The 16,860-nt window shown below is 29.3% G+C and overlaps 2 protein-coding genes across 2 annotated transcripts; both read right to left on the bottom strand.

Annotated features, from left to right (window-relative positions):
- Positions 1 to 11,816: 11,816 nt before the first annotated feature.
- On the bottom strand, positions 11,817 to 13,966 carry LOC145963910 (uncharacterized). The gene is made up of 2 exons (XM_083086257.1): positions 13,724 to 13,966; positions 11,817 to 12,727 (listed from the first exon to the last, which is right to left on the bottom strand). Exons 1-2 carry the CDS (start codon positions 13,859 to 13,861, stop codon positions 12,176 to 12,178), a joined length of 690 nt encoding a protein of 229 aa, XP_082942383.1. The 5' UTR covers positions 13,862 to 13,966; the 3' UTR covers positions 11,817 to 12,175.
- Positions 13,967 to 13,977: 11 nt separating this feature from the next.
- Positions 13,978 to 16,384, bottom strand: LOC145963993 (uncharacterized). Its single transcript, XM_083086347.1, has 4 exons — positions 16,172 to 16,384; positions 15,156 to 15,438; positions 14,524 to 14,857; positions 13,978 to 14,110 (listed from the first exon to the last, which is right to left on the bottom strand). The coding sequence occupies exons 1-4, from the start codon at positions 16,262 to 16,264 to the stop codon at positions 13,978 to 13,980; spliced, it is 843 nt and encodes a 280-aa protein (XP_082942473.1). The 5' UTR covers positions 16,265 to 16,384.
- Between the last annotated feature and the right edge of the window lie 476 nt (positions 16,385 to 16,860).

Below are 16,860 nucleotides of genomic sequence, written 5' to 3'. Positions count from 1 at the left end.
TTATAAGAACGAATTATTGTGCGATTTATAACAATTGATATACAAATAATAAATATTCACCATCAAGTTGCTTCGCCGATGCAAGATGTCTCTCCCAGGCCTCCTCCTCATCTCACAATAGTTTATTGATCTGTAACATACAAAGAAGATTCCAATTGTAGTCACGGTCAAAAAATTAACATTTTAAAAAATTATTATTATATGCATTTAATTTTATATCCGACTCATATAACAATAAGCAGATAAACAATTTTATAAATTTTGAAAAAGATTCTACTAAAGATTTAACTAATAATTTAATATTTCTATTAATAAGTTTATAATTATAATTCTATTAATAAATTATAATTCTTTTTAATAAGTTTAATGATTTAATAATTCTATTAAAAGCTATTCGAAAGTAAAAACTTTTAGATTACAGTTTTCATGTAAAAATTTCTCACTTTTTCTCTTGTTTAAGTCATGTAAATAAAAAGTTAAATTACGCGATTAATTACTTACTTTAAATCTCGCGTACGCAATTAATAAATTATATATAAGCAATAATTTATTTACCATAGAGTTGCTTTACCGGTGCCTGATGTTTCTCCCAGGCCTCCTCCTTCTCTGATGTTGTTAACGCGCGATACTTTTAACGGCACTCCCGCACTCACGAGCGATATTTTTATATCGCTATTTCCGCTATTTTACGCGCGATACTTAACGGTGTCCGCACTATTTCGATGCGATTAAAAATTTTATATTTGATCGCGCGTGTATATACTTAATATGTACATACATTGAACGGCACTCCCGGTTTCGGTACGAGCGAAAATCCCATTTCACTTACGAGACTCAGCTTCGAGTCAATAGGTCGGGAATGCAACGATACAACGAGCAAGGACTAGGCCCAAACCGAAAAGAAGACGAAACGATTGACGGAAATAGAGGAAAATGAAGTTCACCAGCTCTTTTTCGCGCATAATTATCCTATCTCGTATCGAACCTGGACCCGCTAAGCACGATTTCAGGTGACCCGCACGGATGCTATATCACTAGCGCAGTACACAAGGCTGGTAGACGGTGAAAGAAGAGGATACCCACATTTTTTAAATGCTAACATTCAGCAATTTAGAAAATGGGGAGGCAACCTCTTTTACCGAGCGAAAATCGTGCCTAGGGGAATCCACTCGACTCCTCGACAGGGTTAACACACGCTGGGCGTGTGGCTGTAGACGAGCAAAGAGAAGGGACCCATTAACGACCATTCCGAACAATCGATCGAGTCCTAGACAATTCGGGCCGAATCACTTGACGAAGTAGAGCGTGACCATCACTAAGCCGATCGAGCGCGAAGCTCGAACCCGCGCGCCCATGTACATTTTGTACTGGACATACGTTCTGCGCGGCCGGCATCACCAAGTGCCGCGATGCACAAGGCGCGAGTGTACGTTGCATAGCAACGTGTGCAAACTCGGTGAAACATCCCAGTTAATTGGCATCGGAAGAAGAGACTCGTGACAATAAATGAAATTGGGATTTTTATATGAAAAAGTCCAAAAGTTCCGCGAAAACGCGACGACGCGAGAATACTACAACGCGAAAACGCGGTAACGAAGCGCTTGCCGTCCGCGGCACGTTGACGGCACCGACGACGCGAAAGGGTACTTAGCTTCCCATTCAGGCACCTTAAGATTTATCATAAATAGAAAAATTTAAGATAAACCTCAAGGCACCATCCAAGTACTAAGCCCTCCCACCGCGACAAGGTGTACCCCATGGGAGGGTTATATTATATATAATTTTATATATAATATAATATATAATTTATTTTGTAATATACTATATGAATTTTAATTTGCAAATATAAACGATAAATAAAAATATAAAAGATAAGAGAAAATCTATTATATAAAACAATGTTCAAAATAATTGATTTTAAAACTAATTATTGTGCGCAATTAATTTTTACATTTTTACTTTCAAATAGATATATTTTAATGTTATAAATTGCATAATTACAAAATAATTTATATTTCTTAGATATAAACTTTTAGAAATATGATAAATAAAAAAATTTCTATATTTTTGTATTTTTTCTACAATTAAAATCTTACAATTTAAAATCACTATTGAATCACAATTAAAGAAATAAAACCAAACGAGAAATATGTAAATTTTGAATATATTGTTACGTTCGCGGCGGCGACTTCGAGATATCGAAGCGCGTTCAACATAATCGGGCACTCGCGTACCGCGTAAAATAACAAGACACTCGTAACGGAAATTAAGAATTTTAATTAGAAACACAGAATACACAAACAACAAATAATAACAGGGGAAATCTCGCGATAACGACCAATAATGTAAAACGCGTCCGGAAGAATAGCTTGACAGCTATCCTTCGACTCAGCTGACCATCGTTGTTATACAACAATAGATATTATTGATAAATAATTTATATATTGTTGTGTCCGCGAAACGATATATATCGAACGCGCGCGACACAATCGATCAGCACACGCTGACGATCGCGCAGTAAATAATAACGCGGTTTATATATAAGGTACACAAGAACTTTAATAAACCACGAGTAACATACAAGAATTCAGAATAATCGTAAAACGGATTACAGATAGACGCGCGTTCGCACAGTTTGACAGCTGGGCTCAAACTCTCTGACAGTCGTTGTTTATAACAACATCTTGACAACGCGCGCGGAAACAATCTTGTTCCGTCGACGTACTTCCCGCCGAAAGAATTCAACGGGTGGCGAATACATCCAGGGGGATGAGACGCGGGGACGCAACAATATAATAAATAACGAATGTGATAAATAATTAATATTAATGACTTACATCATATCTTATTGATCCATCCATTTCCAAAAACCTTCTTTTTTCTTGTACTTTCTTCTCCCTTTCCTCGTGGCACTTCAATCCTCGTTACACTAATTTGAATTCCTCGCTGCACTTACACTCATACACGAAAAGTTCCTCGTTACACTTGCAATTGTGTTTAGAGAAAGAATTTGATAATATATGGAACGTCTCACATCACTACCTCACTGCTCAAGAGCTACTGAGCGAATGATCGTAAGTCAGAAACATTACCGCGTACTGTTTATATCGCCAAGGTTGACTATGTAAAGGAAGAATTTGATAATATATGAAACGTCTCACATCCCTACTTTACTGCCCAAGGCTACTGTGCGAATGATAATAAAGCCGTGTAACGTATTAACAATAGCGCGATACTGTTTATCAAGGTCGAACACGGTGTTATTGATAATTCTCTCGTTGCCGAAATATTTTCTGTAATATAAAATATTCGCTCGCGGAATATTAAATTATAGAAGTATTTTAATTTATTGATTTAAATTGATTATTTTTTAACAATTTATCATGGAGCCTTTCGTTATGCTATTTATTTGCATCTATAATTCGATTGGTCGAAATATAATTAATTCTAATATTGTTAATGAAATATAATAAGCATCAATGATCGAAAGTTCATAACGTAATTAAGTCTCTTATCCCCTTTTATGTATATTTTGTTTCAATTTTTAATCACGGTAATGAATGATCGCGATTCGATAAAGATTTATAGTTGCGATACAGTTTCATGTCGTGAATTAATTTTTAATTAATTAATTTATATTAATATTTAAAGCAAATTATGTTTCGATACTAATCGTAATCGTGTTTAGTAAAAAAGTTACAATACAATGAGAAACGTTTCTCACCACTACCTTATTACTCGAGAGTCACCGTGCGAATGATGACAAAGCCGAAATATAGCGCGCTACTGTTTATATTTTATATTGCCAAAGTCGAACACCGTGTTATCAATAATTCGTTGCCAAAATATTTTATATATTATAAAATGTACATTAACGCGGAATATTAAATTAATAAAGTATTTTAATTTATTGATTAAAATTAATTATTTATTAAACAATTTATCCTTTCATTATGCTAATTATTTGCATTTATAATTCGATTGATTAACTTCGTGTTCTCTCACAATCCTAATTACATTTAGATTATCAAGTAGAACGATAAAGTGACACGGATGAAGTATATTTGTGACTCTAGGTATTGAAATAATAATTATTGTCCGTAAAGATCGCAACGATCGAAGCAATTATTTAACATTTTGGATTCCTATCATTTAATCGATTCTCGATTAAATTGTACATTGTGTACATTGTTTAGTTAACAAGGATTGTTAAAATTTAAGGTATTGGTCGAAATATAATTAATTCTAATATTGTTAATGAAATATAATAAGCATCAATGATCGAAAGTTCATAACGTAATTAAGTCTCTTATCCCCTTTTATGTATATTTTGTTTCAATTTTTAATCACGGTAATGAATGATCGCGATTCGATAAAGATTTATAGTTGCGATACAGTTTCATGTCGTGAATTAATTTTTAATTAATTAATTTATATTAATATTTAAAGCAAATTATGTTTCGATACTAATCGTAATCGTGTTTAGTAAAAAAATTACAATACAATGAGAAACGTTTCTCACCACTACCTTATTACTCGAGAGTCACCGTGCGAATGATGACAAAGCCGAAACATAGCGCGCTACTGTTTATATTTTATATTGCCAAAGTCGAACACCGTGTTATCAATAATTCGTTGCCAAAATATTTTATATATTATAAAATGTACATTAACGCGGAATATTAAATTAATAAAGTATTTTAATTTATTGATTAAAATTAATTATTTATTAAACAATTTATCCTTTCATTATGCTAATTATTTGCATTTATAATTCGATTGATTTACTTCGTGTTCTCTCACAATCCAAATTACATTTAGATTATCAAGTAGAACGATAAAGTAACACGGATGAAGTATATTTGTGACTCTAGGTATTGAAATAATAATTATTGTCCGTAAAGATCGCAACGATCGAAGCAATTATTTAACATTTTGGATTCCTATCATTTAATCGATTCTCGATTAAATTGTACATTGTGTACATTGTTTAGTTAACACGGATTGTTAAAATTTAAGGTATTGGTCGAAATATAATTAATTCTAATATTGTTAATGAAATATAATAAGCATCAATGATCGAAAGTTCATAACGTAATTAAGTCTCTTATCCCCTTTTATGTATATTTTGTTTCAATTTTTAATCACGGTAATGAATGATCGCGATTCGATAAAGATTTATAGTTGCGATACAGTTTCATGACGTGAATTAATTTTTAATTAATTAATTTATATTAATATTTAAAGCAAATTATGTTTCGATACTAATCGTAATCGTGTTTAGTAAAAAAATTACAATACAATGAGAAACGTTTCTCACCACTACCTTATTACTCGAGAGTCACCGTGCGAATGATGACAAAGCCGAAACATAGCGCGCTACTGTTTATATTTTATATTGCCAAAGTCGAACACCGTGTTATCAATAATTCGTTGCCAAAATATTTTATATATTATAAAATGTACATTAACGCGGAATATTAAATTAATAAAGTATTTTAATTTATTGATTAAAATTAATTATTTATTAAACAATTTATCCTTTCATTATGCTAATTATTTGCATTTATAATTCGATTGATTTACTTCGTGTTCTCTCACAATCCAAATTACATTTAGATTATCAAGTAGAACGATAAAGTGACACGGATGAAGTATATTTGTGACTCTAGGTATTGAAATAATAATTATTGTCCGTAAAGATCGCAACGATCGAAGCAATTATTTAACATTTTGGATTCCTATCATTTAATCGATTCTCGATTAAATTGTACATTGTGTACATTGTTTAGTTAACAAGGATTGTTAAAATTTAAGGTATTGGTCGAAATATAATTAATTCTAATATTGTTAATGAAATATAATAAGCATCAATGATCGAAAGTTCATAACGTAATTAAGTCTCTTATCCCCTTTTATGTATATTTTGTTTCAATTTTTAATCACGGTAATGAATGATCGCGATTCGATAAAGATTTATAGTTGCGATACAGTTTCATGTCGTGAATTAATTTTTAATTAATTAATTTATATTAATATTTAAAGCAAATTATGTTTCGATACTAATCGTAATCGTGTTTAGTAAAAAAGTTACAATACAATGAGAAACGTTTCTCACCACTACCTTATTACTCGAGAGTCACCGTGCGAATGATGACAAAGCCGAAACATAGCGCGCTACTGTTTATATTTTATATTGCCAAAGTCGAACACCGTGTTATCAATAATTCGTTGCCAAAATATTTTATGTATTATAAAATGTACATTAACGCGGAATATTAAATTAATAAAGTATTTTAATTTATTGATTAAAATTAATTATTTATTAAACAATTTATCCTTTCATTATGCTAATTATTTGCATTTATAATTCGATTGATTTACTTCGTGTTCTCTCACAATCCAAATTACATTTAGATTATCAAGTAGAACGATAAAGTAACACGGATGAAGTATATTTGTGACTCTAGGTATTGAAATAATAATTATTGTCCGTAAAGATCGCAACGATCGAAGCAATTATTTAACATTTTGGATTCCTATCATTTAATCGATTCTCGATTAAATTGTACATTGTGTACATTGTTTAGTTAACAAGGATTGTTAAAATTTAAGGTATTGGTCGAAATATAATTAATTCTAATATTGTTAATGAAATATAATAAGCATCAATGATCGAAAGTTCATAACGTAATTAAGTCTCTTATCCCCTTTTATGTATATTTTGTTTCAATTTTTAATCACGGTAATGAATGATCGCGATTCGATAAAGATTTATGGTTGCGATACAGTTTCATGTCGTGAATTAATTTTTAATTAATTAATTTATATTAATATTTAAAGCAAATTATGTTTCGATACTAATCGTAATCGTGTTTAGTAAAAAAATTACAATACAATGAGAAACGTTTCTCACCACTACCTTATTACTCGAGAGTCACCGTGCGAATGATGACAAAGCCGAAACATAGCGCGCTACTGTTTATATTTTATATTGCCAAAGTCGAACACCGTGTTATCAATAATTCGTTGCCAAAATATTTTATGTATTATAAAATGTACATTAACGCGGAATATTAAATTAATAAAGTATTTTAATTTATTGATTAAAATTAATTATTTATTAAACAATTTATCCTTTCATTATGCTAATTATTTGCATTTATAATTCGATTGATTTACTTCGTGTTCTCTCACAATCCAAATTACATTTAGATTATCAAGTAGAACGATAAAGTAACACGGATGAAGTATATTTGTGACTCTAGGTATTGAAATAATAATTATTGTCCGTAAAGATCGCAACGATCGGAGCAATTATTTAACATTTTGGATTCCTATCATTTAATCGATTCTCGATTAAATTGTTCATTGTGTACATTGTTTAGTTAACAAGGATTGTTAAAATTTAAGGTATTGGTCGAAATATAATTTATTCTAATATTGTTAATGAAATATAATAAGCATCAATGATCGAAAGTTCATAACGTAATTAAGTCTCTTATCCCCTTTTATGTATATTCTGTTTCAATTTTTAATCACGGTAATGAATGTTCGCGATTCGATAAAGATTTATGGTTGCGATACAGTTTCATGTCGTGAATTAATTTTTAATTAATTAATTTATATTAATATTTAAAGCAAATTATGTTTCGATACTAATCGTAATCGTGTTTAGTAAAAAAATTACAATACAATGAGAAACGTTTCTCACCACTACCTTATTACTCGAGAGTCACCGTGCGAATGATGACAAAGCCGAAACATAGCGCGCTACTGTTTATACTTTATATTGCCAAAGTCGAACACCGTGTTATCAATAATTCGTTGCCAAAATATTTTATATATTATAAAATGTACATTAACGCGGAATATTAAATTAATAAAGTATTTTATTTATTGATTAAAATTAATTATTTATTAAACAATTTATCCTTTCATTATGCTAATTATTTGCATTTATAATTCGATTGATTTACTTCGTGTTCTCTCACAATCCAAATTACATTTAGATTATCAAGTAGAACGATAAAGTAACACGGATGAAGTATATTTGTGACTCTAGGTATTGAAATAATAATTATTGTCCGTAAAGATCGCAACGATCGAAGCAATTATTTAACATTTTGGATTCCTATCATTTAATCGATTCTCGATTAAATTGTACATTGTGTACATTGTTTAGTTAACAAGGATTGTTAAAATTTAAGGTATTGGTCGAAATATAATTAATTCTAATATTGTTAATGAAATATAATAAGCATCAATGATCGAAAGTTCATAACGTAATTAAGTCTCTTATCCCCTTTTATGTATATTTTGTTTCAATTTTTAATCACGGTAATGAATGATCGCGATTCGATAAAGATTTATAGTTGCGATACAGTTTCATGTCGTGAATTAGTTTTTAATTAATTAATTTATATTAATATTTAAAGCAAATTATGTTTCGATACTAATCGTAATCGTGTTTAGTAAAAAAATTACAATACAATGAGAAACGTTTCTCACCACTACCTTATTACTCGAGAGTCACCGTGCGAATGATGACAAAGCCGAAATAGCGCGCTACTGTTTATATTTTATATTGCCAAAGTCGAACACCGTGTTATCAATAATTCGTTGCCAAAATATTTTATATATTATAAAATGTACATTAATGCGGAATATTAAATTAATAAAGTATTTTAATTTATTGATTAAAATTAATTATTTATTAAACAATTTATCCTTTCATTATGCTAATTATTTGCATTTATAATTCGATTGATTTACTTCGTGTTCTCTCACAATCCAAATTACATTTAGATTATCAAGTAGAACGATAAAGTAACACGGATGAAATATATTTGTGACTAAATATTATAATAATAATTATTTTGTCCGTAAAAATCGCAACGGTCGAAGTAATTATTTAATATTTTAGATGTCTATCATTTAATCGATTTTCGATTGAATTGTATATTGTTTAATAACAAGGATTGAGAAAATTAAAACATTGGTCGAAATATAGTTAATTCTAATATTAAAGCTTTAACATAGCGCGCTACTGTTTATTTTTTGTATTGCCAAAGTCGAACACCGTGTTATCCATAATTCGTTGCCGAAATATTTTATATATTATAAAATATACGCTAACGCAAAATATTAATTTATAGAAGTATTTTCATTAATTAATTAAAATTTATTATTTATTAAATAACTTATCACGGAACCTTTCGTTATGCTAATTATTTGAATTTATTCGATTATTTTATTTTCAAAGTCAAATTCTATAATATTTAGTTTTGCATTTTAGAAGACTGACTTAGAGCGAGCTAAATAAATAAATAAATAAATAAATAAATAAAAAATGAATAAATGATGTTGAGAAGAAAAAGAACACACATATATAAATAAATAAATAATAGCGTGGAAAGAGAGAACATACTAATATTTTTATATAATAAATTATTATTAATTAAATTATTTATATTTTTATTTATATTATTTATATTATCAGAGACATATATGTTACCCTCTGAGAACATTCGTGGACATTGGCTTTGTAGTTCATGTTCACGTTTTTATGTCCACAGAGGGAGTATCGCTTCCAGGAATCACCTAAAAGCGGGCCATAACATCTCTCAGGGCCGCTTCGACCAAACTCCGGCTCCATGAACTTAGCCGGCCAACTTCGATTTTTTCAATTTTTTTTATAGCGAATCGTTTGTTGGTCATTTGTTGGTGATTGTTGGCCTAATTACAGCGTTTGTTGGTTTATATTTTTTTGTAAAATAAAGAAACAAAAATCAGCGTGAAGTTGGCCGGCAAAATCTCACTTTCGTTTAAAAAGCGGTTCAATCGATGCGGAATCGTTTGGAGATGATTGTTGGCCTAATTATAACGTTTGTTGGTTCATTATTTGCTTAAAAAACGAAAAATAAACTTTTACATTAAGGCCGAATCTACAATAAGAATAAGCCTTAAAGAATTGATCAATCACAGTTGAATGTGAAATAGTAATCGAATATGATTGGTTAATTTCTTACGACAAGCATGGAGCTGACACACAATATCCGATTCTCGAGCTCGAGTCTCGTTGCTCGTGCTATTTCTATCTCGTTCGCTCTTATTGTTATTTTACTTGTCCTTCTCGCTTCCTCACGTAACTTTCGCATTGCTTTTATACATACATACGTACATACATACGTATATACCACACACACACACACACACACACGCGCGCGCGCGCGTGTGTATATATATACATATATATATATATATATATATATATATATATATACATCTTTATTATTTAGAACTTTTATTCTTAAGAAATGTGTAGGATCTATATTGAAAATAATATCAAACTTTCTCTCTCTTTAAATATATAAATTATTTATTAATAGTCTGGTAAAAAATATCTTATTTTCAAGTATAGTCATATTATGAATAAATTTCTATATATTGTATATAGCTATTTTTAGTATAAATCTCGATATATATATATATATATATGGAGAAAGAGAGACCACAAATCTTATTTACATTAAAGATGTATACATAACTTGTCTTGCATTCATATTTTTGCAGTCATATTGCCGGCACTTTGTGGATATAGCACGGAACAGAACCACAAATCGTGGACATAGCATGTTACCCTTTGAAAAGTTTCATGGACATGGCTATGTAGTTCAATGTCCACGTTTTATGGACATAGAGGCGCTTCAAATACGGGTTCCACCTAAATCAGGGGCATGGCCGCTCTCAGGCTTCTCTCTGGTATAACTTACACAGAATATTTCCTATGAAACATGTGTAACGCTGTTTTTCCGCAGCTTGTTACGCGTACGATTGTTACGCCACTGCGTGACAGCGAGTATCTATGACGCGAAATTCGAGAAAGGAAACGCAAGAGTGTAATGCTTTAGTGTGCGCGTACATGTATACTGACGTATACTATTACACGCAGATGAAAGAGAAGGATGGTACGAGATTGACTCTCCTTGTCACACAAACCGATTACAGCGCCATCTATCGCGACATCGGGCAACTAATCTACGGGTCTGTTTTACTCTTTTGCCTCGATCTCACACAACACATATGCACAAAAATTTTCTGCACAGAAATTTTTTTTACTACGCTTCTAAACGCATTTCTGACTGTTCACTTATATTCCTTCAGGAAATTCCGAGCTGAGTGTGCTCTTATTTTGTACGTACAAACTACAAAACTTTTATATTCAGCTAATATTGTTACGAGTTGATGTCAGAAGCCGATAAGAAAACTGTAATTTTCTATTTTTTCTTTATTTTAAACATAAAATGGTTCACTCTCATATTTCTTGCTATGTGTAATTTAATTGTGGAGAAGTATTTATTATTCTGTGCAACTAATAAAAAGTTTTCTGTGCACAAAATTTAGCGGTAATACAGGAAGGTCCGGCATCCTCTTAAGTCTCCTTAAAATCTCATTGTAGACGCCGCTTTATAGATTAGCACTATTACTGTAATTATTATTGATTATTTTGATTATTATATTATTATGTTTAAGATTCTTTATTATTATTATTATTATTATTATTATTATTACTATTATTAATATTATTATTATTATTATCATTATTATTATTATTATTAATATTATTATTATTATTATTATTATTATTATTATTATTGTTAATGTTATTATTGTGTATATAGTACACATTGTAAAAAGAAACATAATTACTATATCATATTCATTTTATTATCCTGAATGAATAAATTGTTTAAATTTAAATTAAAATTAAAAAATAAAGATATATAAATAAAATATTGATTAAGTAGGTACTTGTAATCTAACAGAAATATCGATATCGAATCAAAAAGCAAAATATAAAATATATAAAATAGCAAGTCAGCTGGTTTAGTTCTTCCTCTTCCTTTTTTGATTTAAGGAGTCCAGTTATCCTGCGACTTTAACATAAATATTCTGCTAATTCTCTCGAACTGTGAGAAATTCAGGATTAAACTCAAGAATATACTAGTTAATGTTTTGACATATATCGTTTTTGATTTTTGTTCTCGGTTGATGTCCATGATTTAGATATGCATTGTTTCTTCACTGAGATTATTTGTCGTTTATACAATCTTTTAAATTGCAATTGATCGGTTTTAAATGCTAATATCGAAAGTTTATTGTTCGTTTCGGATTAATTTTTCTTTCTCGTATTTTTCTTTCCTTTCTTCCCGATCACATTCCTATTTTGAAATACGGGAACTACCGATTGCCACATCTCCAGCATAAAGATTATAATGGCACAAACGTATCCAAATCCAAGAATATAAAAGCTGAACGTTAGCTGCTTTAGTGACATTACACTGAAGCTTTTCCTCGTTAAAGCGATACGTTTTTCTTTTTGGCGTTTGATTTCCAAGAGAAATTCATCTTGATTTTTCTTAATCAAGCCAGCCTGCATCATCCAGTGTATAATATCGTTTGCGCGATTGTACAATGGCCAATTCTCACGGATAGCATAAGATTGCATCATCGGACGCAACATTTCTGATTCAATTACACCCTGATTCTTGATTCTGGAGTATAAATGGTAGCAGTCTCCGACACATACAGCGGTCGACGAATTTTTGACATGTTCCATGCAATCTTTGTAGGTAGTTATCTTGTAGCGCGATTGGAATACAGGATCATATTCATCAAAGATATTCTTAAAGATGTTCGATCCGTATAAAGTGTAACCGGCATCCTAAAAAAAAATTCCAATTAAATTAACATGTACCACTTATAAAATATTATTAAATTCATACCATTTTATTATAAAAAATTTGTGACTAAAATTTAAATATAGCAGTTGCTTTACTTTAAAATAAATATTGTAATTTATGTATGATATAAAGATGTTCCTAAATGATAAGATGATGTATTTGTAAAGTTTCTAAAAAAATATATTTTGTAAAGTTTATAAAAAGATTTTATTTGCGCCATAATATGCACTGCGTCTGATTTAACCAGATACATTATTTTATAAACAATTAAAGGTACGGAATATTACAAATTTATATAAAAATTGCTCGAAGGTAATGTTATATGATAATATTATTGAATATTTTTTTAAAGATCTTAATAATAATAAAGGAGATTTAAAAATTAATTTAATTTTGTTGAGCATTACATTTTTTGCTCTTAATGTGATATCGCTTATTAAAACAATAACTAATAAAAAATTATTTAAAATCATGGAAGCTTGTAAATTAAATGTCTTTCTCATTAAATTTCAAATAAATATTTTTTATATTTACCAATATATTTAATTTGATATATCTAAAATTTAGTGTATTTATGTTTTGCTTTTAAAAGGGTTTCATATTAATTTACAATCTTTCATAATTTTGAATAATTTTTAATAAGTAGATTTTTGAATTCACTTCAACAATTAATATCACATCAAAGATGGAAAACATATCATTTAAAGAATAAAATTGTTTTTAAAATCTCTTCTATTATCATAATCTCTTACACAAAACTAATTATACTATATAGATATATAGCTTCACTTTTTAAATAAAATAATTTAGGAACAATTTTTACATTTTGTTAATTACTTGTAAAATAATATGGCATATTTATTTAAATAAGATTGAGAAGACGTACATAACTATACATAAAAAATGTATTATTAATTTAGCGCGAATAGAGATATAAATCTAAAGAGGTAAAACAAGAAAATGAAATTTTTCATTACCTTGAGACTTTGTATGCTGTCGATGTCGCGATAATAGACTGGCACAGTGAGCAAAGATGATAAGCGACTTTGGAAGAGAGCATTTATATTAAAGAATAAAATTAACACCATACATATGTAGATCCTTGCGGAATCCATTTTGGGCAAATGTAAAAATCCTACAGAGACCACGAGTCTTATCACCTCTAGTCCAGCCTTTATAAAACCCACCCATTTCACAAAAATTATGTAAGTTAACAAACAGGTCCCTATCCTCAGGTACATATCCCGAGTATTCCTGCTATTACTTCCGGTGACAGAAAGGTTATTATCTTGATAAATTCGGAGATCTGCTTTTTTGGTTGCGCTATCACGCAAATGCCTGATCTCATATGAGGATATAGGTATCTGAAAATAAATGAAATATTATATTTTTTAATCTCGCCTATAGATTTTTTATTTGCTATGCAAAAGAAGAAAAAGTTTCTCTTTTTTTTGCTGCTTTCTCTCTCTTTGTCTTTTTCTCTTCATTAATAGCTATTTATTATTTATATTTAGTTCTTATAATACTGTGTAAGAAGTTGTAATAAACAATGTAATAAGAAATAAGTTTCAACAAATATTTTTCGTAAGATCATTATATATGATCACATATATGTATTTTATTGTTCCATGGATATAAATCTATTTAATGTATGAAGTTTATAATTTAGTTAGATTTTTAAAGAATTCTTGAAAAAGGACACTTGAGGATTCCTCTTAAAAAAATTAATATGAATTATTTTTATAATTATTTCCTTGGAAACTACTGACAGACATACCTGATTTTCCACCATTCCAATACATAATTTGTATTCATGATAATGTCTATTCTTCTGTCGCTCGCAGCGACCTCCAAACCTTTATAAGTACCATTTGATCCTATATCGGCAAACGAATAAATGTCTCTATGAAGGATGGTGATCTCGCGACTTGCATTCAGCTTATTTAAAAGCATTTTAATGATGTCACTGCTTACACCACGAAATCTTTCTTGTTTCGGTAAACTCAAATTGATTTTGACATATGGTTCTATCTCAATGGTACTTAATCGAATTTGATATCTGTTCAGAGTAGTCGTTTTATCAAAATCCAGATCTATGCATATATCGCTATCTAAAAATATAGAAGTGACAGTTGTTTAAATTTTAAATATTTTTGATACATTTTTCTAAGTATAACGCAAAATTAATATGTTTTATTAATAATGCATTAGATTATAATTAGAAAAACAGAGTATGTATCTTGTTAATTCATTTAGAAAGTATTTATCTAAAATAATATAACAAATAATAGACAAATTAATTTCACGTTATATTAAAATATTTTATTATTGAAAATTAATTTGCGTGCTAATATGTATGTCTCTTTAGATGAAAATAAAGAAGAGAGCGGGAGAGAAAAAGAGAGATACCATGTATGAATTTCCTCTTCAGTATTATCCAAGGATGACCCGCTCGCCCTTTGATATGTTCTACTTTGTACCAGCTGTCTGGGGTAGTGTTCGAATACGGATTAAACGTGTAAAGAACAATTCCATCGTTTGGATCGATGCATATGAATATGACTGAGAGCAAATCATATTCCCAAGCAGTCCAGAGATATGAGCGAGCATTTATGCAACCCCGAATCTCGGTTTGCTTGTCGACTAGGATATAAAATCCTTCTGGATTCGCCCGTAGCGAATCTTTTGCTGTCTGTGTGAAAAAGAAGAATATATAATATATAATTATCATTTTCATTTACTATATATAGAAAAATTTAATTATATTATTTAATTAATCAATTATAATATTGTTATCTTTCATATTCTTATAATTTAATTGTTTATAGTAAACACGATACAGGTTTTGAAATCTCTACGGCTCAAAAATGATACACAAAGACTTATGTAAATATGATTGTACTTAGAAGACTTCTCTTTTGAAGTGCTACGATTAAAAATAAGAAAATAGTTCTTCGAAGATTAATTATTATGACTACAAATAGATTCATAAAATATATATATATATATATATACACATACGTATAAGGTTTCATTTTCAATTAAATTGCCAAAATATATTAATATTTAATCGCCTAGTTTGAAATATAAAGATTCGAGAAGAAGGAGAAACGAAATAAATTTTGATCATCTTCAAAAGTAAGCTGTCAGAACTGATACAAAAGAAATATAAATGTGAGTGAAAGTAACATATAATTTAGGCTATTGAGACTAAAGATAATTAAGTGCACGCATATTTGAATATCAAATTTGTTTTTCTAAGAAACAAATCCTCATATAATAAAACTTTACTATATTTACTATATATTTTCGACTTATTTTTTTTATATAGAATCACCTCCCTTTTGTATTATCAGTTTTAAGGCATTCGATATCATTATACATGTTTTCATAAAATTATATATTTTTTAAGTTGTTTTATTTACCTGTAACAGAGCTCGCAAGAAGGGTTGAGAAGATGTCACTAACACGAAACGATGCGCTCGAGGAAAATGCATGAAATTGTTATTCTTAAACATTAAATCGGAGTATCTTGACAAGGTAAATTTCCGGAGGGTATCAAATCGAGGATTTGTTTCATCTATCAATGTTACGGGTATCACATTATTATGTGAGTGTACAAGAAATTCATTATAATCTCCGCCCAGCAGTAAAGTCAAATGAGATTCCGTTGGTAGACATCTCATTAAAGTAAATACCTATGAAATTAATATAAAATTAAAATAATAGAGATAGAATATTTCGAAATAATTTTATTACGTACTTACAAATAAAAAAGGAATAATTTTTTTCGACAAGTTTATAATGATATTTTGTTATATGTGATAATTTGTTATAATAATATATAATAATAAACGTATATGACGCGGATAGGGTCGTTTTTATAACATGTAAAAATATTTCATATTTTTATCTCGTACATTTTCTTTGAAAATTAACTTACCGATGTTACTAAATCTATATAGGAAGGCCGTTCTTCTGACGATGTAACATTATTATTAATAGTGAGAGGAAATATGCCTACAATTAATAACGAGAAGAGAACACAAAGACACACGTTCGACATACTTTCGAAAATTTTACTATATAATAATAGAATATTAAACTTGAGAAA

This window comes from Camponotus vicinus, unplaced genomic scaffold, assembly GCF_025532165.1.
Source record: "Camponotus vicinus isolate PSW18456_S1 unplaced genomic scaffold, iyCamVici1.0 SCAF_13, whole genome shotgun sequence".
Taxonomy (NCBI): domain Eukaryota; kingdom Metazoa; phylum Arthropoda; class Insecta; order Hymenoptera; family Formicidae; genus Camponotus; species Camponotus vicinus.
Note: the sequence above shows the minus strand (reverse complement) of the source record. Positions and strands in the feature narration are given on the sequence as shown.